Source organism: Eumetopias jubatus, unplaced genomic scaffold (assembly GCF_037043125.1).
Source record: "Eumetopias jubatus isolate StellerSeaLion01/CBP00866 unplaced genomic scaffold, mEumJub1_p1.0 scaffold_9, whole genome shotgun sequence".
NCBI classification, from domain to species: domain Eukaryota; kingdom Metazoa; phylum Chordata; class Mammalia; order Carnivora; family Otariidae; genus Eumetopias; species Eumetopias jubatus.
In genome coordinates this window covers 79,880,387-79,901,940 of record NW_028274815.1, presented here as the reverse complement: position 1 = coordinate 79,901,940, position 21,554 = coordinate 79,880,387, and the positions used below count along the sequence as shown (strand labels likewise).

General features: G+C 47.8%; 1 protein-coding gene across 1 annotated transcript; it reads left to right on the top strand.

The window, feature by feature from the left end:
* The first annotated feature begins 3,704 nt into the window (after window positions 1-3,704).
* CHST10 (carbohydrate sulfotransferase 10) lies at window positions 3,705-21,167 on the top strand. The gene is made up of 5 exons (XM_028104012.2): window positions 3,705-3,829; window positions 10,571-10,662; window positions 16,146-16,380; window positions 18,675-18,780; window positions 20,260-21,167. The coding sequence occupies exons 1-5, from the start codon at window positions 3,730-3,732 to the stop codon at window positions 20,795-20,797; spliced, it is 1,071 nt and encodes a 356-aa protein (XP_027959813.1). The 5' UTR covers window positions 3,705-3,729; the 3' UTR covers window positions 20,798-21,167.
* Window positions 21,168-21,554: the final 387 nt, after the last annotated feature.

Sequence of the window (21,554 nt, the reverse complement as noted above, 5' to 3'; positions counted from 1 at the left end):
AAGCCAGCTCTGCTTACCTCCCATTTACAGAAGCCCAATGGCCGGCAGAGAGCGCTCCCTCCTGAGCTGCCTTTCACAGTGACCTCTCTTAGGCTCTGTGGCCGCAAAGGGACCTGCAGCAGGGCACAGGGTCATTGTCAGACCTCAGTCTAGTCTGGGCGGCTCTACCCAAGACACTGGTGAGGTCTGTGACTTTATACTCCTCGAGAGAACATTTTTAGCAGGGCCTAGGGCTTACGCACATGAACCTTTCCACATCTGCAGCCCTCATCAGGGTCCCCAGGTGTCTTGGGCTGTCCCTGCCCAGTCCAGGTGGGCTGTGACGGGGATGAGAGGGAGGTAGGGGCCTTGCAGACCTCCCTTCTCCCGACTTAGTGCAGCGGCCAGGCTCCGAGCAGGAAGGGGCACTCTAGATGTCCTAGTTCAATAGGGGTTTAATTGAAGTCACTTCCAAGTTGAACGTGTTTGAAGTAAAATTCCCCATCGGAAAGAAGACATTGGCTGGTGGATTGTAAGTTGTAGAGGAGGTACTTTGGCAGGCTCTGTCTCACGGGGACCTCACAACACACTGGTAGGTATGCAGTGGTGGTTTTATCCTTACAGATGTGAAAATTGGGAAGATTTTCTGGGAGAAGAGAATTAGACCCCCACCCCCTGACCCCAGGCCTGGGTGAAAAAGTAAAGCATTCCTGGCTTGGAATTAAAATCCAAGCCTTAGGAAGGCAGGCATGGCCTCAGGATAATGCAGCTCTCACATCTCAACGAGCCCAGATGCAGAAATCCTATCCCTGAGCCACTTGGCTTCCTGAAGAGCAGATGATACAACCCTTCATTTTCATGTTAAGGCTGTTTATTCATCATCTCCCTACTTTTATGTAGAGGTGAGCTCAGTGGGCACACTCAAATTAGATCCCTTCAGAAGACTAGTTCCCACTGTAAAGATTAGATTCTTAAGCCATAAAACCCTCCCAAGTGCCACCTTGATGCCCAGGAGGGTGCTTAGGGGCTGGAAGCCTAGGTCTGAGCAGAGCAGGGCACCGTGAGCAAGCAGCGCCGAGAGGTTTTCTGGCTCTGCAGAATAAGCATGTGTGAGGGAGGCAGCCTCAGGTGGCTCCCCTCATCCGTATTCGCTTGTCCACAGCACTTCTCTTAGCAAAGCACGGGTTGCAAGACCCAGGCCACTCAGCACCCAGAGTGTTCCTCAGCCTCTAAGGCTTCCTGAAAACTGGTCCAAAGGAACAAATACCCCTCTCTTCTGGCTGCGTACCTCCTGCCTGGTACTTGTCTCCTTTCTCTTTACTCCCTCCCCTGCCCACACTGGTACCTCTGCCCTTCTGCCCTTCTGCTAGAAAAGGCCTGCAGTTGGGGTTTCTCAGTGGAGTGCTCCCACTGTGACCCATGGGGATGGACCCCCTCTGAGTATCACTGTCTCTCAGTATCCCTATGCTGCCAGGCACAGTCTTGCCTCACTTGTCTCTGGAAGACAAGAATTAGGAACTTGAGCCCCCTGGGATGAGTCTGCCTTTCGTTTCCCCTCTTCTTGGGGCAGACCATGCTGTCGCATTCATTTCTGGCCACTAGACTTAGAAGGCTATTTGCAGATCAAACTGGAAAGTCAGAGAGGGTCGGTTTATGTTTATAGGGGCACGGCTACAGGCCCTTTAATCCTCGAAACCACCCTGGAAGGAGGAGGGCCTTGTCTCAGTGTTGGGAAATCAAGGTTTAGGGAGGTTAAGTGACGTGCTGAGTCACAGAGCTGGTGAGTGGTGGGGCCGTCTAGGTGCTCTCCTTTGTGCCGTGCTGCCTCAGACGAGCAGGACTGAGGGAGAAAGGAAGACTCAACTCAGGCCAGCTTCAGGCAGCTCGAGAGGAGTGCGTATGCCCCGTGTTGGGCAGTGCGGCCAGAGAGAATACAGGACTCCCAGTGACATTTGAAACTCAGAAACAACAAATCACTCTTTAAAGTGTAAGTATGTGCCTTATAATATTTGGGACATACTTCTACTAAGACATCATTCACAGTAGTCCCCCCTTATCTGCGATTTCACTCTCCATAGTTTCAGTTACCCGCGGTCAGCCGCGGTCCGGAAGCAGATGATCCTCCTTCTGACGAATGGTCAGAAGGTTGGTAGTAGCCTAATGCTATGCCACTGTGCCCATGTCATTGCCCTCCCTGCAGCTCATCTCATAAGCAGTTTCCCATCTCACATCATCACAGGAAGGGTAGGTACAGCACAATAAGAGAGAGAGTCCACATTTACATAACTTTTGTTATGGTATGTTGTTACAATGGTTCTATTTTATTATTAGTTATCATTGTTAATCTCTTACTGTGCCTAATTTATAAATTAAACTTTCCCATAGTATGTATAGGAAAAAGCACAGTCTACAGGGTTCGGTACTATCTGTGGTTTCAGGCACCTACTGGGAGTCTTGGAAAGGATCCCCAGTGGATAAGGGAGACTACTGTATTGTTTATCTGAAATTCAAATATAACTGGGTGTCCTACATTTTTATTTAGTTAATCTGGCAACCCTGTTTGAAGACCCCAGGAAACACACTGGGTCTAATGGGTGAGCACATGAGGTGACCGAGGGTAGTTCCCAAACCACCCAGTAAATGCACAGGCTGCATCTCCCCATTAAAGGATAGATTTAAGTATAGGCTGGATAACCACTTGGTGGAGGGAATTCAGGTTTCAGATGCCTGGTTCCATTGAGATTCTAGGAGGTAATTGTTGTTGAGACAAGGAGGAAAGTTGATTACCTGGGTCCCCGCTGAGCTCTGTCCCATCCAGCATTCAGAAGCTGTCTGAAATCATATGTCATCAGCACCTCGTTGAGGGGACCAGTTCTCCCTGCTGCCCAGGAGTGATGGATGGCCTCAGTCAGCTAGTGGAAACCAACCCAGCCCAGCATGGCCTCTTTAAGTGGTTTGGTTTGGCTTGAAGAAGCACTTTGTTAAAGGTGAAATGAAACACACTCTTTTTTTGTCTCACTTGCCAAGAACTGACTGTGACTTCCTGGCTCTTTATGTGTCCCCTGCAGCATGACCTGCTGAGGACTGACATGCCCTGCATCACTCCGGGCAGTGACAGCATGAAAAACACCCACCCCCAAGGTTCTGCGCAGACTCTTGCAGGCAAGTGAATGGAGACAGAGAAGCCCTGGTGTTCATTTGTCCTGTTTTAGAGATTCTGTAGGTGTGGCTACATCTATCTTGTCAGCATGTCAGGATTTTACGCAAGGCCTGCTTGTAATTGCCTCAATATGGCTTCTGCCCTCCACAAATTACCACAGCCAAGGTCTGACCCTTGGCGGACTCCTTCTGCCCTCCTGCTTCCAGGCACTGGCTATTGCTGGGTACCAGGAGTATGTTTTGATGTTCGCTTGGGCCAGAAAGGAGTTATGAGGCAAATCTACAAAAGCAAAATCTTATCGTGTATTCCCAAAACAAACAGAAATGTCTCCTCACCATTAGAGTGTTTTAAATCTGTTTGAATTACCAGATTGACAACTTCATATTATTAATTAAGAATAAAATTTAAGTACTAAGTCAACAAACCCCTGTATCAATAGAAAATTTTTTTCAAATATTCATATTGTTGCTGTTAACTAAAACCACCTGTTCTTTTTATTACTTTATGTTTAATTGATGTATTTATAAGCGCCAGGGGCATCTCACTTTTGTTTTCCAGGAAGAATTACTGAATGGCTGACATTTGACAACATGCACCACCAGTGGCTTCTGTTGGCCGCATGCTTTTGGGTGATTTTCATGTTCATGGTGGCTAGCAAATTTATCACGTTGACCTTTAAAGACCCCGATGGTAGGTATGCTTCCTTGTGGAATGGATTTCAGCTAATCCAGACAATGCTGTGGTATTGTTTCTGGGTATATGCACGGATGACCTTTGTCACACATTCGAAGGAACATTAACCTCGAAGGTTATGGCATCCAATTCCTTCATGTTACAGAGGTGCAGAAGGGGAGGTGGGAAAGGACAAAGGTGTCTTCCCTGCATCTCCCTTGGGGGCGGGTGGAGCGTGCTTTCTCTGTGGGCTTCTTTGGTGGCCTCTTACCAGCAATACTATTTGCTAGGTCATCTCCTAGGCTCCAGGCTTGGGATTTTGCCCTGCTTGGTGTCATCATGAGACGCTGCCATGATTGACCAGCATCCCTGTGTTCTAGTTGGTGCTGCATGCTGTTAGCCGTGCGTTTGAAAGTCACCTTCGGTTCACTGGGAGGAAGGTGATTTAAATATTGTGTCTGGTAGTCTTTGAGGTAACTCCCCTTGACTTGATGATGTAGGTGTTCAGATGAAGATGTACAAAGAGCACCAAACCCAGATTCAGAAGAACTTATTTTAGTTTATGCCCTTGACCTTTGCTTACCTACGCGTTAGTGGTTTTTTTCCTGCAAGAGAGACATGCTCTGACAGCTCCAAGATTGACCTGAGTACAGTGAGGGTCTCTGATCTGTGAGGTTGCTGGCGTATGTAAGGAGGTGCACCTGGAACCCTGAGGCAACTCCTTCCATGGCAAAGTGAGGCAAGACAAACGGGAGATATTGAAAAGGCTCATGAGCAGCTTCAGGTTGGCCTGACGACGTCTGCCTAATAGGATGCTTGTGAATGTGGGTGTGCACAGCATCTTAACTCTGTACAACCCTTCACACATTCTCCTGCAGGCAGCGGCCCTTAGGAAGGGGGGATCAGGAGAGTGTCCATCCGTTCCAGGAGTTTTCCCCACTTTCTCCCAGCAGCTGCATGAACGGTGCCCTGTGAGTGGCCAGCAGGCTCTGGGCTCCACTGCAGCCCAGATACTCCCTGCTGTCAGGCTGTGCAGCGCCCCACCCTGGGGGCCGAATGCTCCGTTCATTCTCTCTCCCTCCTCCATGCTGTCTGTAGAGGAACAACAAGGCTGGAAGGCAGATGTGCAGGCCAAAGAGGGAGGCCCTGAAATGAACCCCAAGAGCTAGTTCTCAGCTCCAGGGTTTCCACTCAGTAACTCAGCTCCTCCATGCTCGGGCCCGACAGGCCGTCATTACAGGTACCACCCCCACCTTCCAGGAGCTCTTATGAGGACCTGAGGGGTTCTTACAGCCTCGGGATGGCGGCATTAACTGCAGGAGCATCACAGAGCACTGTGGGTAATCACAGACAATCATGGCTCCCACCTGGCTCCCACCAGGCACTGGGGCCTCTGTCAGGACAGCAGGCACCGAATCTAGGGGGTCGTTGGAGTCTGTGATTTCCGCTTGACCATTTAGCTGTTTCTCCAGCTGCTCCAGTCCAGTTCCACTTACCTCTGATGGAGGTCCCTCCTCAAGAGTAAGAGCAGTGGTTCTCACCCTGTGGCACTCTAGAACTATCTGTGGGACTTTGTAAACCTTTCTCTGCTGGCCCGACCAGAGACCAAGTGAGTTAGAATCTCTAGGAGCGCACCTCTAGAGAACCAGAAACATAGAAAGAGCTGCAGCTGCTGAGAATATGAATCTGTTGTTACAAGTCCACACGTTTTACTCATGCTTCCCTTAAATGTCACCTCCTGGTAAGGAAGGCACTTCAAAGGCAAGTCATGAGGTTAAATGGTTAATGGTTTACTTTCTTTCAAAAACTAGGAGTATAGCTAATGTATTTTACAAGACTTCCACCAAAAATAATTGAGATGTGTGCCCTTTGAATTGTAGTGTTCTCTGGCAGAATAGCCTCTGAAGAGCATGGCATTCCTCAGTGGTATCTGATAAGCAACGTGTCATTCTGCTAGGTTGTGGCAAGTTTTAAGCTGAACACTTTTGGGGAAGTGTAGAAGCTCTAGAGGGTTTTGTGAAGTGTGGAGCAAACAGTTAAAAGGGATAGAGGATGAAACCTACAGGGAAAGATGAAAAGCTTTACGATTTTAAACCTGGCGGAAAGATCTGTGGTCGTCTTAGGTGCTGCTCACCAAATAGCTCTTACACTCTTGGATGTTTGGTGTGGTTGCTGTGGTTAGTGAATGGGAGCACAGTGGTGCAGACAACTTCTGGTGGGAACCTCAGAGCACGCTTGGCCCCACTGCCCCTCTCCTACCTCCAGGAAGTGGGAGCCACCGGTGAGGACAGTGTCAGTCCCACACTGTGCAGGAAACTTAGAGTGAGAACCCTTTATTGTCAGGCTCAAATGTAACCCAGCCTTTCTTGAGCACACAGAAAGTATCTAATTGTCCCTAAGTTCTTGGTTGGGATCACGAAGATGGATGTTCACTGGCTGAGTTCTGAATGAAGGAAACAAGCTCCCATGCAGGGTGTCTTGCCAATCTGGGTGACAGAGCAGGGATGGAGCACCCATGAGAAGTTAAACACACAGCCTTCGAGGAGGCCGTCCGAGAGGGCATTGCCTGCCCCTCTAGGGCTGTGGTTTGGTGGCTACAGTCACTTAGCCTTAGGGGGCCCCCTTTGTCTAGGAATGCATTTAAACCCCCCTGGTGGATCTTGGAGCGGTACAGGAAACTGAAAGAGGTTTGTAAACATGTGGCTGGAAGAGATTTTTCTCAGGTGCTGAGATTTATTTCACTCATGTTCACAGTGTTTTGGTTTTTGAACCAAAAGCCCAGTATGAAGTGTCATCACAAAGAAGTAACTGACAACACAGCGGTCTCCTAAAGATGAAGTTCCATTTCCTGTAAAGCAGATGGCAGATCGTTGGTCTCAGCGTTCAGGGAGCCGATTGTAACTCCAGTGTCTGTGGGGCTGCTCCTTCCGGCTCTGACCTCTGGGAAGCAGAGCTCTGTTCCAGTCTGTCGCTGGGCGTGTGTGTTTTCTTTTCACCTACCTGTTCCTAATGATTTCCCTGCCACTTACACTGACAGGAAGAGATTTGTCTTGAAATGCTGTTTGAAACCTCACTTACCTTTTTTTTTTCTTTAAGTAGTGTTATGGTCTGTCTTCAGCTCAGCATTGAAGCCATAGAGATATTTGTAGCAGTGACTCATCCTTGGTTAACAAACCTCAGTGTCATGTGGAACCAGGTTCAGGTGTTATAACTAGACTGTATCACAGGGAAATAAAGCCCATTCAGTGATGGGAATTTGATGGCATAGTATGGTGAGACTAGAAATGAAAAACGACATCCTTGTGAATCCGGTATGTATGTGTAGACACTGATTTTTCATCTCGGCTTAGTTCAGCTTCCTCTTCCAAACTTTTGCCTCCACTCAGCCCCTCACCTTGGCTGTAAGCTACTTGAGGGCAGAGCCCATGCCTTGAATGTCTTTGCCTGCCTTATGCCTAGCGTGTGATGGGGAGGTGACTGGCATTGGGGACTGATGCACAGTGTGGTCAGGGAGATTCGCGGATGTGTTCACTTCTAGAAGAACAAGGTGGTACATCACTTGGCAAATGTAAAGACGTTTTATAAAGCACTGTAAATATAGCGATGCCTGTAACAAAAGTGATCTGATACCTATAGGCTCAGAATCCTTGATCCTGGGGCTGGAGGCTTGCTCCTAAAGGGTCTGGGTGGGGAAAGAGACTGTGCTTTGATCATAGTGGGGGTAATAGCATCTGCTGAAAATAAATGGTTGTCAGCAGAGCAACAGAAAAAAAAGAAAACCAAACGTAAACTGTGTTACCAGTTTTACTTGAAGCTACTTGAATTAGGGCCCAGGGGAGGGGGGGAAGCAAATACCAAGAAGTTTAAAATCATAAAAATGATAAAAATTGGTGGATGACTGTCTGATGTGTGTCGTGTTGGAAGATGAGATGTTTCATGGCTGCCAAAGCCTGTTCTCTGTGCTTCTGAATATGGGAAACAGGTTGCTTCAGAAATTCATTGGTAAGGCAGCTGTTTAGAATTCAGGATACATTGTCCCATCTAAAATGTTATTAAGGAAGCTTAGAATTCTGCAAAACCCATTCAGCCTGGGGCAGAGCTAAGCATTGCAGTGCTCATCTTAGAAGACACCGTCAGAACACGAGGTGACCAGACAAGCATAGAATGTGCATTTTCTTGTTAGCATGTGAGTGCTCAAAGGTGACAGTTACAGAGGAGGAGGATGGGCAGGGGGTGGTCTCTTGGAGTCCTCAGAGTGTATTCAAGAGCTCTGGGGCCAAGGGCACTGATGCTTTGTTTCATACTGTAGACAGGGCTCTCTGACCTTGTTGCAAGTACAGAACAGCTCTTGCGCACAGCTTTGGTTAGGATGGCGTTTTAAATCACACATAGACTGGACCAAAGATTTCAGTGGCATTACTAAAGGTGTGTGGCAAAGAGGTTTATATTGGAGTCCGATAACTCAAAAGTGTATAACAGATGGGGAGATGGGATTATTAGTGTCGTCTGTACTTGGAGGACACCAGGCCATGGTGCGCACTAACAGCATGCCGGCTGGGCCCGGGCGGTGGGGCGGGGAGGGGGGGCGGGCAGCGTGTAGCAAACCTGTGTAGGTGAAAGGCTGCAGTCCAGTGTGTGTGCTGTTGCTATTCTTGATCCAAGAGGAGGTTTTGATTGTTTTTTAAATGAAATAAATGTGCCTTTGTTTATGCTTCATTATGCTGATTTTTATGCTTTTTTTGCTATCTACTTTTTCTAATTATGTTTTTAGACTTTGCAGAATTTTGAAAGTAAATGTTTCTTTGATCTTAGAGATCTGAAAATTATCTTCAAATTCTACCCAAGGGTTTCTCCCAAAGCAGTTTTTTGTAAATTATTACTCTGGACTAGCATTTTGTAAGATTGGTCTGGTCTCATCTCACTTCCCATGAATTTTTAAGCTAATGTGTAAATACTAACTTGACTGCTAACTTGGGTTTTTTGTTGTGGTTGTTTTAGATTTTATTTATTTGAGCAAGAGAGCGGGAGAGAGAGAGAGGGAGGAGTGGGGGAGGGGCAGAGGAAGAGAATCTCAGGCAGACTCTGCGATGAGCGCATCTCACAACTCTGAGATCATGACCTGAGCCAAAACCAAGAGTCAGACACTTAACTGACTAAGGCACCCAGGCGCCCCTAACTTGGTTTTTTAAAATTACACCTTTAATTTTGAGATCACTGTAGAATCATATGCAGTTGTGAGAATGCAGATTTCTATGTACCCTTTACTCAGTTTACCCCAATAGTAACATGTTCCAGAACTATAATGCAGAGTTGGAATCACAATATTGACATTGATAAAGTTAAGATGCAGAACATCTCCATCACCACAAGGAGCCCTGGGTTGCCTTTTTTTTTTTTTTTTTTAATATTTATTTGTTTATTTAAGAGACAGCATGAGGAGGGAGGCAGAGGGAGAGGCAGGAGCAGACTCCTGCTGAGCAGGGAGCCAATACAGGGCCTGATCCCAGGACTCTGGGACCATGACCCAAGCCGAAGGCAGACACCCAACCGACTAAGCCACCCAGGTGCCCCATAGCCACACCTACCTCCCCTCCCTGGCCCCTACCTACCCCCCTTGGAAACCACTAAGCTGTTCTCTCCATAATTTTTTTTTAAGAATATTATATACAGTATATGACCTTTTGGCCTTGGCTTTGTTTATTCAACATAATTTCCTCGAGATTCATCTAGCTATTACTGTGCGTATCAATACTTTGTTCCTTTTTATTGCTGAGTAGTATTCCATCATATGGATGGCCCAGTGGTGTTTATCCATTCACCTGTTGAAGGACATCTGGGTTTTTTTTCCAGTTTAGGGCTATTACAAATGAAGTTGCTATAAACATTTGTGTATAGGTTTTTGTGTGGATATAAATTTTCATTTTCCTTGGATAAATGCCCAGGAATGCAATTACTACGTCCATATGGTAGTTAAATGCTTAGTTTTTGAAGAAACTACTAAACCATTTTCTAGAGTGGCCATTCCATTTTGCATTCCCACCAGCCGTGTAAGTTCTTCAGTTTCTCTGCGTCCTCATTAGCATTTGGAGTTTTCACTATATTTTATTTTAGCTATTTTGTGTGTAGTGGTATCTCATTGTGGTTTTCGTTTGTATTTGCCTGATGACTAATGACATTGAATATCTTTTCATGTGTTTATTTGCCATCTGTAGATCCTCTTTGGTGAAATGTAAGTTCATGTCTTACCCATTTTCTAAATGGATTGGTTTTTTTTTTCTTTTTCCTGTAAAGTTTTGAGAATTCTTTACATATTCTAGGTACTAGTCCTTTGTCAGATATTTGATTTGCAAATATTTTCCCCCAGCATGTAGCTTGTCTTTCCATCCTCTTCATAGGGTCTTTTGCAGAGTAAAAAGTTTTAAATTTTGATTAGTCAGGAAAACAAGGAAATATTTTCCAAAGGTTTTCTCCTATGTTTTTTAAAGTTTTATTACATTGAAGTGCCGATCCATTTTGAGTTTGTTCTTGAATAAAATGTGAGGTCAGGTAAAGGTTCCTTTTTTCTTTTTCTCTATAGATGTCTAGTTGTTAGAGCACCATTTGTTGAAAAGACTGTCCTCCACTGAACTGATTTGGCACCTTTGTCAAATGTCTGTCTGGCATATTTGTGTGGGCTTATTTCTGGGGCCTCTGTTCTGTCCCGCTGATCTGTGTGTCTGTTCCTCCATGAGGAGACGCTTTAACCTCTCTGTCTCCTAGCATACAGCGCCAAACAGGAGTTCCTGTTCCTGACAGCCGTGCCAGATGCGAGGAAGTTGCCCGGAGAGAAGCACTTTCCTGAGGAACTGAAGGTGGGCCCGGCAAGGCAGAGGGCACTGTCCCCTGTGACATGGTCAGCTGCGGGGCGTGGGGGCGGGGCAGGGAGCAGAGCTGCTGCTTCCCGATTGAGCTGTGGCGGCCCCTCCCCACCCCCTCTGGCCCCAGTGGGTACCCCCATCCCATGGAACTAGCCTCCCTTCTGTCTGTGCTCATATCAGCTGGTGTCCTCTGACCATCCCATTCTGCTGCTGTGAGTTGTGGCTTGTGTCACTTCGGCACATTTCCGCCATCTTTTTAGCTTCTCTTTGGAGGTGACATGGTCACATCGATTTTTATGTTCCTCACAGCGCTTTGTACATCATGGATCCTCTGTAAATGTTGATTGTGTTGGATTCCTGACCCGCGGAGAAGGAGCCTTGCCAGGGGAATGAAGGATGTTGGGCTAGGTCAGGAGAAAACTAAGGGGGTGGGGAAAGGTCTGTGACCCAGAATCATGGACTTTTAAAGTTAGAAGGGTTCTTGGACAGAAGAGCAGCTAATCTCACCTCTGGATGGCATGGATGAGAGAACAGAGTTTAGGGAAAAGGCTAATCATCCCAAATCGTGTGGGAGTTAGTGGCAGGGCCCAAGGCTGCCGACTTTTACCTGGTGCTCACCTTCCTTGATGTTCTGACTTTTTCTCCTCAGGTTCCTTTTACACAAAAATTCCTAATCGCTCCCCAGCCGTGATGGGGGCACACTCTTGAGATTCCCCCTCTCACTTGCTAACCCCCATTCTGGGTCTGGAAAGTTTGGGTTGCAGGTATGCCTACAGGAATGAAATGGATAGACCAAGCTGTAAGACATTTATCAGCCCAGCATTAAGCCATAGAGAAAGAGACAGTTCCTGTCCTTGATTTGCAGGGTAAGGACAACAGATTAGAACCCAACAAAGTCTAGAAAGTGTGCACCTGGTCAGAGTGAAGTGCTCTTGGAGTTTACAGGTTGCAAGACACTGATTGATGGGTCAAGTCTGCAGAACTCCCTGAAGCAGGCCTGGAATGTTGCTTTTAGGTTGAGGCTTTCCGGGGCAAGGAAAGAGAGTGGATGGACCCCAGACACAGGAAACCAGAAAAACCTGTAGGAAGTAGGAGGGTGGCCTTACTAGAAGGAGGTAAGGAAATATATGTTACTGGGATCAGGAATACCACGGAGGTGGGGGGAGAGTTTTGTAAGAGGAATGCACTGCTCTGAGACCAGGGTGCTGCTAGAATGCCAAGACTCGGGAGGAACAAAAGTGACCATCCCAGGGGGCACTCTTGAGGGACGGAGGAGCACTCTTCCCGCCAACACCATGGGCCTGCGGGAGTAATCATGGTTGGAAATACTGCACCAGAACATGCCTTGCGGTCTACAGAAGACTTTGCTGGGTTTTAATCTTACTGGTCCTCAAAAACAGCCCTCTGAGCTGTAAGTATTTTTACTCTCATTTTGCATTTGGAAAGTGTGAGGCTCAAGGAACAGAGCCAGTATGTCAGGGACAGCAAGTAGTGGGCTGGGACTTTCAATTACATGTCCTCTGTCCCCTGTTCTTGCTACCCTGCCTCCTTGATGCTCATGAAACTCAGATGCAAGATAAAGGGAGTGGGAAACAGTGGTCAGACATGATTCTCTGAAACCAGGAGTCATTAGATGTTTAAACTCAGCATCTGTCTTCCCAAAAGAAAGGTGACTTATAAATGTGATCAGGTTGTGTAGCTTACCTTTTAAAGTTTATTTTGTGCAGCTCTTGAATCAATATGTTTGTACACCTGAAACTAATATGTTTTGCTTATACTTCAGTTTTTAAAAACTGCAAAAGAAAGTTTATTTTGTACATAATATAGCTGAATATTTGAATGGAAAATAATGGAAAACAGTATCAGTCATTAAAATTGGTTTAGTATATTTGCAAAGGAAGAAAACAAAGCCATGCCAGTCCATATGCACAATTAGATGAGAAATGGTTTTTCTTTATATACAGAGCTTAAGCTTGAAGAAAAACAGGTTTGAGAATGAGGGAGATTTTTCTGCAGTCTCTCAAGAGAACTTGTTTGGAGGTAGATACTGCCCTGTGATTCACACCTCTTGAGTATCATCCGCAATCCAGGTTAGATCTGAGGTTTGAAGCAATTGGAGTAGAGTGAGGAGAGGAGAGAGAGACCATGTCGATAAGTGAGCAAGAGTTGGGGTCAGGGAAGGAATGAGGTTAAATTAGACTCGATTTATGAAAGCAGAAAAGCTTAAGGGCCAGTGTGGCAGGCTTGTGCTCATGCTTCCTGGGGAGGAAGGATCAGAGCTGAGTAAGTCTGCAGGTGCCCACTCTCACTTCCAGAATATGTTGACCTCAGGAAGTAGCCCTTAGGAATTCCCGAGACACTTCCCTTCACCAGGGAAACCCAGGAAATTCAGTCAAACACGTGAGAAGTTGTGTCAGGGAGTTTGGTTATGGCAGATCCATGAGGGAAGAGCAGGGAGCTGAGTGGTGGTGTGGAAACCTCTATCGTCCCAGTATTTCCAGTGTTCGTGTTCTCGTGTGTTCTGGAAGGCCATATCCTTTTCCCCATTTTGTAACTGACCCATTCCCTGTGGGAGGACTGGTTTTACAATTGCCCCATAAATGGATTACCTGGAAACTCTGGTGCATTTTAACAGATAAAAGGGCATTTTGGTCCATTCTGTAAAGTTAAGTTAGGGGACTGTCTGGTTTGAACTCTTGGGAAGAAGTTCTGTGTAACTTAAAGGGAATGAATAGACAATAAACAGCAGCAGAAACATTTCAGAATGCTGAGGAAAAGGGCCACAACTAGAGTTGGCCAAAGGAGTGGGGTTGGAGGAACAGACTCTTTATTCAGAACTGCCTTTTGGGTTGCTTCTTGGAAAGCCGGGAGATCTCTGTGGGCAGACATTCCACCGTGATGTGAGTAGGGAGGGGTTAGTAAGTCACTGAGGACTCCTGCTGCCTGCTCTGTCTCCCTCACCTCCTACCCCCCCCCACCTCTGCGTGTACACAGACACACACACACGTACACGGACAGTGCCACACACATTCTTCCTCAGCTGAGGCTTTCTCGGTGTCCCCACAGAACACTTGCAGCTGTATCCAAGCACAGAGTAAAGACTTGGTAAATATTTGTCAAACAGTTCATTCTGCCAAGTGACAGTAGAATTTTGAATAGAGTGTTAACAAAAGCTCTTTTCATTGTTTTAGGTTATAAAGCAGTCCCAAAGACTATGTGTCATGATTTGGAACTTGAGCTTTTTCATCTTTTTTTGTTTTTTTAAGTCGACTTTCTCGTAGGAAGGAAAGTCAGATGAACCCATTTTGTGTCTACTTTCCTTGCCAACCATACTGACTCATTTCTGATTTATTGGGCAGTGGAAAGGCCCTGAGGCTGCTTCAGGAAGTGGCTGGAAATAGTGGCTGTCACTCTGTAGAAAAGGGGGGGAAGGAAAGATGAGAAGGGGCCCATGGCTGGTAAGAAAGGGACAGGTGCGCCCTGGAAGGAAATTCAGAGGGTTTTGGCAGAGTTGTGAAGGAAGAGAGACAAAAATGTGCTGTGTTTGCAGAGCCACCTTTGCATATAGAAAGTACCCAGATTTGGTAGAAATCATCCACAGAGGACTTGGTACAGTTTTCTAGAACTTTCTAGAAGTCTTTCTAGGTGCTCCCCCCCCAACCAGCCGATATTTTTAAATCAAGTTTTTTATGAAGAAGGAAGATATACTCGTGTATTTTAAAGAAATATCCAGCATTAAAAGGAAAAAAACAACTACAGCCCATCGCAATCCATAACTCTCTTCAACCACCGTCAGAACTTTTGTATGTTTCCTTTTTTAAAGACATTCACTGAGGTATAACAAATAGATGGTATAAGACTCCCATTTCCTGAGTAAGCGCATAATTATGCCTCTTAAACTATTTGTAAGCAGAGGGGACGGGTTCTACCTCATAGTGGTGTCTGTCGAACGTAAGTGTAGCCACTGTGAGCAAATGCTAGGGCACATCGGTGCTGGTTTCTGTTCTAGGGAGTCCTCCCACCAGGTGGCAAAATCTATGTGAGCCGCGGGGCGCTCTGACCCAGAAACCCCTGCCCACCTCCTAACCTCAAATGACTTCCACCCACTGTGGCACATGAGCTCCACCCCTGCCTGTGTCCTGAGGAAAAAGGACATTTTCTGAGCCGAGGATGCAGGTAGAAAGGGCTCCCTGCCTCCCAGGCAAATCAGCAGAAAAACCCACACTAACTTACCCTGGCAAAATTTGTAGTGTGCTGGAACATGACTGAAAAAAATGACCAGCACCCAGGTATTAAAAATGAGTTGCCTACAAAGAATGGCAGTTGGGGCGGGGGTGGGAGGGCTGTGGACTTTTCCGCAATGTTCCGTGCCAGCTGGAGCCATCGTAGGGAGAGCGACGACTCGTAGTCGCACTCGAGTCGTATTCCATAGGTGAAGGCTACGGGAACCGTCGTAGCTACACACACATTGGAAATTACACAGTTTTTGAGGGGGAAAACGACTGAGAGACCAGTTCCAGATAACTCGGAGGTGATCGAAACAAACACTTCAGAACTGCGACGTCACAGGGTAAAAGCAGCCGCAGCGGTGTCCCTGTGCAGCCTGCACCCCAACCTCAGAAACCAGCTGGAGGCCGGGCCCTCCGTGGTCCTCGTCTGCTCGCTTCCAGGGAGCCCACTCTCCTGGCAGGCAGGGGTTTCTGGATCAGAGCCTTTGCCCAGCGCTCACGTGGACTTTCCCGCCTGGTGGGAGGACTCAGGCAGAAACCAGCGCCGACGTGCTCCAGCGCTTTCCCACAGTGGCCACACTTCCAGCATGACGGACACCACTACCACGCAGCGCCCGTTCCCCTCTCCTTAAACTGCATGACAGAGAAGTGTGACCACGTGCTTGTCACTGAGGAGATGGAGTAATGGCTTTGACATTTTTAAAACCCATACTGAATGACCTAAGGTATGTTTTTCTTGTTAATAAACCATTCTACCCATATACCAGAGTATCTTTGGAACAGCACGTGTTTAGATGACTGGTCCTCAGGTATCGTCCACATATGTACACTCAGAATTATGTGGAGGGTAATGCTAGGGAGAAGGAAGGGGGCCGAAACTGGCCTTCACTAAAATCCCAGAACACAAGGCATCCTGCTGTGTCCAGGATGCTCTGGGCCCTAATGCCCTCTGTCAGCAAAGTGGCAGTCACCTTGGTCTGAGTGGCTGAGGATGAAGAAACATCCTCACGTCTCTGGCTGAGCTTTGGTCCAGCCCATCCATGTAGCATGAATCCCAGGCCCCTGAAGGTGCATGGTGCACTCAGAGTCCTGCCCTTCCTGTGAGGCAGCTCTGGTTCTCGCCCTCTGCGTGTCAGCACGCAGCACCGGGTCAGGGGGCAGGGCCTCCCCGGGTGGCTCCTTTGGGGCTCACTCCTGTGTTTTCTTGACAAAGCCCTTGTGCCCCTTCTGCCTCCTTGTTACTTGCAGCCTACTGGGAAGGTGCTTTCAGATAGCCGGCTTATTCAACCCCTGGTCTATATGGAGCGCCTGGAACTCATCAGAAACGTCTGCAGGGATGAAGCCCTGAAGAATCTCTCGCACACTGCGGTCTCCAAGTTTGTCCTGGACCGGATATTTGTCTGTGACAAGCACAAGATTCTTTTCTGCCAGACTCCTAAAGTGGGCAACACCCAGTGGAAGAAAGTGCTGATCGTGTTAAATGGTGCGTGCAGCGCCTGGTGGATGTCTGTGGTCGGTGGACAGCAGGGTTTGCCTTGGGGGTTGGGGGGACGGGTGTGGCCTGGGCAGGGGAGGTGGAGAGAGGCAGCAGAGAGGAGCCAAAGGCAGGGACAGTTGTGCTGGAAGGGCTGGTAACCTTGTAGACTGTTCTCTGTTGTGTTTCCCCTGTTGGTAGTATACTTTAAAGTCTGGTGGCTTAAAAGTATTAGATACTGAGGTTTTCAGAGGGCCCTACCTGTGGTCAGAATCTCCTCTCCTCACTTTCCAGAGCGGAATCCCTGTCTCAGGCAGCCTGCCCCCCCCCTTCGCCCCCCCCCCACCCCCGGGCTGATCCCTTTCCTTCTCTTCAGATGCATTGCCTTGTGTCTTCCTGGTTGTTAGCTCTGTCCTGGTAAGTTGAGGTTCCACAGTCACTAGCCTCCTGGCTGCTCCTTTATAGGGGAAGCACCTGCACCCATGCCAGGGAGGGGAACCCTGCCTGGGGGCCCCTTCACCCACAGATGAAGTATTCTGTGCCACTTGGCTAGAAAGAAGGCATCCCTGTTTTACACTGAGCTTCCATATTCAGAGGATTGAATTGACTTGGTTCAGGAAATCGGATGTTTATTTGGGAACAAATTAGATCATTGAAAAGTGACCTCATACTCTACAGGTTTTGATTACTCACTGCTCTTTTCAGATCCCATGTTTGTTTGTTTAAACTCCAATTACCCTGAATTGGTCCAAGATAATTATGGGCTCTGTCTGTTAACTTCAGCTTCAAAAGGAACATAATTCCAGTCAACAGCAGTGTGACTCCAGGACCAGGAATCAGCCCTCAGAGCTCTGGGAGGTGGCCCTGCGGTCTCTGTCCTCCAGCCCACCACTCCTACTGCTGTTCTCAGAGTTGGTGGTCAATGGGCCTTTTCACGGTTGCTTCATTTGGCCTTTTCGTGGTTGTTTGGGGGAAAAAAAAAGGAGACACTTGCCTCATCTTACGGTGTATAATTAATGTGCTTCTTGAGTAATCTGACAGTATGTTGGATTTTTGACATCAAAGAATGAGGTCACAAATCAAATCTAAAACAATAAATACACAAAAGTCTTACGAATCTGTACATAGCAAAAATCTGTACAGTACAAAGCATCAGACTTTAAAGAAGTAAACACCAATTTACAAGCGCAGGATAAAAATGGGGGCAGGTTTACCAGCCTGTAGACTAGAGGATGGTCCTTGTGGCTGTCTTCAGTCATCCCTAGAAACACCTGCACGGGGACAGGTGCTTGAGTAGGTCCAGGTACACATCTTCAGAGCTGGTTCTTTCAATATCCCCTCGAGAGCAGATGTTCATCTTGCTTATTTCCTGGCCATCCGCAGCACTTAGCACAGAGTTCTGGACTGGTGCTTACATTTGGGAAAGGGATAAATCAAACAGTCAAGCCAGTGGCCACTGAGTAGATGGCCCAGCAGAGATCCTTCCCTGCCGGACTCTAACATGACAGGATTAACACCATGATGGATGGGAAGGTTTACGGAGTCTTGGCTAGAACCTCCATGGGTAATGATGCTTTGTGTCTATTTGTCTTGAGAAGAGAATGAAAAACCTGCCCAGTCCACCAGCCTGAGGATGGGGTGCACCCAAGGCTCTATTCAGCAGCCCCGACTTGGGTGCTGTGGCATTGATCCTGCCCTGCCTTCCTAGACACCTTGGTCCTCCTGTCCCCTGCCTCAGCTATATCACACTGTTCCCACAGCATTCGCCAGGGTTTCCCGGCACCAGTCGGCTTTGCCACTTGCCAGTCTGCGATGTGGTGAGGTTGCCTAGGAACCACCTTAGGCTTAGGGATGTGGAGCTGGGAGAGCCAAGCCCACTGGGGGCGATGGGCCCCCAGTGGGGCATCAGCCAGCAGTATGTTTCACGGTCCTGCTCCTCTAGCATTTTCCCCCATTTTCAGAGTAGGATGAGTATTGCTCATTTTAGGAATCCTTTCTGCCTGCAGGGATCTTTTTTGAAATGTCAGATTTCACCAATTTAAGTGTGTTGCCAGGGTAGGTATTGGCAGTGTTTCTCCCCCTTGTTCCCCGCTCGTCAGTTTCCTCTAGTTGGCTTATGGATTACCAGAAGCTTTTCTTCACTCTCTCATCCTGCTGGCAGAAGCAGTTGGAATTCAAAGACCTAAACTGGGATTTAAGGGATGGGCTTGTGGGGAACTTAGGGCCCAAGTTAAGAGACCAGGCATCTTCCTTTAAGGGTAGCATTGAGGCAGCCAACCTGTCCTCCCTTGTTTCCTTCCCAGGGGCTTTTCCTTCCATTGAAGAGATCCCTGAAAATGTGGTTCATGACCATGAGAAGAATGGCCTCCCTCGTCTCTCTTCCTTCAGCGATGCAGAAATACAGAAGCGGTAGGAGTAGGTTCCTAAGGGGAGGGGAATTTTGGTAAAACCCAGGGCTCAGTTCTGTCCTTACCATCCGTCTCAAATTGCTGCAAAGACTACTGGGGGCTTTGGATTTACATTGGCAAGACGCAGCCAAGCATACGCCCAGTGTTCAGTGCATTTAAATTCACAAACCTTTATGAGAATTTCAGAATGTCTTCACCCTTACCTTCATTCAGTCCATTAAAACAAAGGTTACATAATTTTCTTAATAGAAATGAGTAGTCATTTTTGTTCTGCTTTGGTTCTGTTAAGTTTTATGGATTCCTTACTGAATATGACCTTTAGGTCATAGGAAAGGGATGTGGATTACAGGGAAACCCCACTTAGTTTTTTATTTTCTTCCAGAGGCCTTACACCTTCTTTCATGGTAGCTGCCTGGGGGGAGAGGTGGTGGGGACTGGACCTAACATAGGCAGAGTCAGACCTCACTGATCACAGCAAGGGTGGCCCCTGGGCATGTTAAGAATGACTTAGCTAGTAAATTGAAAATTCCTTTCTATTAGCTGTGAAGTTACCCTGCAGAACAAGGCTCAGAAGGAATCCCAAGGCATGAGCATCAAGTAGATGTCAGCGCACCAGATGAACTTTGACCTCCCTTGCTTTTCAGCCATTTGATTCTCTCATTACTTCTGGTGCTGGTTAACTAGTCTTCCCAGTTTGTGCGAAACCTGTAGAACGCAGGTGTTAGGTGCGGGATCAGAGAGCCTCCCAGGCAAGTGCGGTCCTGCTGCCCACCTGAGCACTGATCTCATGGGGGCTTTTGTGAGAGAAGACAAGTTCAGGTGTGCAGGGCCCTGAGCTGGTTTCTGGCGTGGAGTAGGCCCCGGAATTACGGTGGCCCATGTAACCATTGTTCTGTCAGCACCGTTACCGGCTGGTCACGTGGCTGTCACCGCGCCACCCCTGCCACTGCTGGCAGCTCCCCCAGGCCACCGTCCCACCAGCTGGAGCTGCAACCTCGCCCCCCTTTTCTCTTACCTGCCCCCTGCTCTGGCTTGGCCCTCCCCTGGCAACTGCGAACTGAATGTATACAGAGGTCCCCTAAAGTAAATTCCTCTGGCCTCCACTTCTACCTTGCTCAGAGTTCCTGCCCGAGAACAAGACTTTCAGATGCCCTTGAAGTTTTGAAATGTTTGAGTATCTGTTGAGCTAAGTATGTGTCTTCACGGTGGCCCTCTGGGATGATGAGTCCTGTGGCCGGGGACATTTACGGTTTCTGAGGCTCTCTTTCCTCCCTGTGAGATGGGCTGGTAACAGACTCTGCTTCCAGAGGCGGCTGTATGGATTCAGAAGTGCGTGGAACTCGCTCCTCCCAGGAGGGCGCGTTCCAGCCGCCGTGGCCGCTGCTGCTCCAGCAGGCACTCTACCCTTGTACCACCTCACCCAGGTTGCCACCGGTGGGCATCGGCCTAACTGCTTGTTTCTCCTCATTTTTCTCCCTAGCTTGAAAACATACTTCAAGTTTTTTATCGTAAGAGATCCTTTCGAAAGACTGATTTCTGCGTTTAAGGATAAGTTTGTTCACAATCCCCGCTTTGAGCCATGGTACAGGCATGAGATTGCCCCAGGCATCATTAGGAAATACAGGCGGAACCGCACGGAGACCAGGGGCATCCAGTTCGAAGATTTTGTACGGTACCTGGGCGATCCAAACCACAGATGGCTGGACCTTCAGTTTGGGGACCACATTATTCACTGGGTGACGTACGTTGAATTGTGCGCACCCTGCGAGATAAAGTACAGTGTGATCGGTCACCATGAGACCCTGGAGGACGATGCCCCCTACATCTTAAAGGAAGCCGGCATAGACCACCTGGTGTCCTACCCCACCATTCCTCCGGGCATTACCATGTACAATAAAACCAAGGTGGAGCGCTACTTTCTAGGCATCAGCAAACGAGACATCCGGCGCCTATATGCACGTTTTGAAGGGGACTTTAAGCTCTTTGGGTATCAGAAGCCAGATTTTTTGCTAAACTAATGTGTAGAACTGTGAGTTCAAATATCTGTTAGACCAGAGGCTAACCAGGTGGGAGATGTGAGCAGAGAAATGACCTGTCCTCCATTCCACTCTTTCTGGAGATTCCGCAGCCTCCCATGGACCTGGACATGCCTTGGCCTATGAAGCTGGACCCTGACCATTACAACTTAGTTTGGACATAAGGTGCACTGAGGGCCCTGGCAGATCCCTCCTTGGTCCCCTTTCTATCAATGCCTTTAGGCCTTCACTCTCCTCAGAAGGGGAAAGGGACTAAACATTTGTAGTCTGATAGTCCGCGAAGAAAAATTACATGGTGGAGGAGTCATTTCCCTCAGTTGTCAAAGAGATAGATCCACAGGCGGCTCCCCTGGCGGGGGGCGGGGGGGGGGGTTCTCGCCTGTCACTGAGGATTGCAAGAATGGCACCCAGCACTTTGAGGAGAGATGGAGAAGCTAATGGTCTGCAAAAATCGCACAGGGCTAACATAGGATCTGAGTAATAAAATCATACCTCTGGCTTTCATCTTGACGCTGCTATGATCAGAGGCAAACCATTCTTTCCAGGATGATTTTGTTCTTGTGAAACTCAGAGGTAACCCGAGGGTACTTTTCGGCAGTCCATCGTTCCAGGATCTCTGCCTAGGTGCCTCTAGTCCATATTTCTGAACCGCCTGCCAAACAGTTGTCTCCCTCAGTCCAAGAGATGCAACTTTGGAAAGAGGGGAGCGTACATTTCTTTCCACCTGAGAGAGGGAACA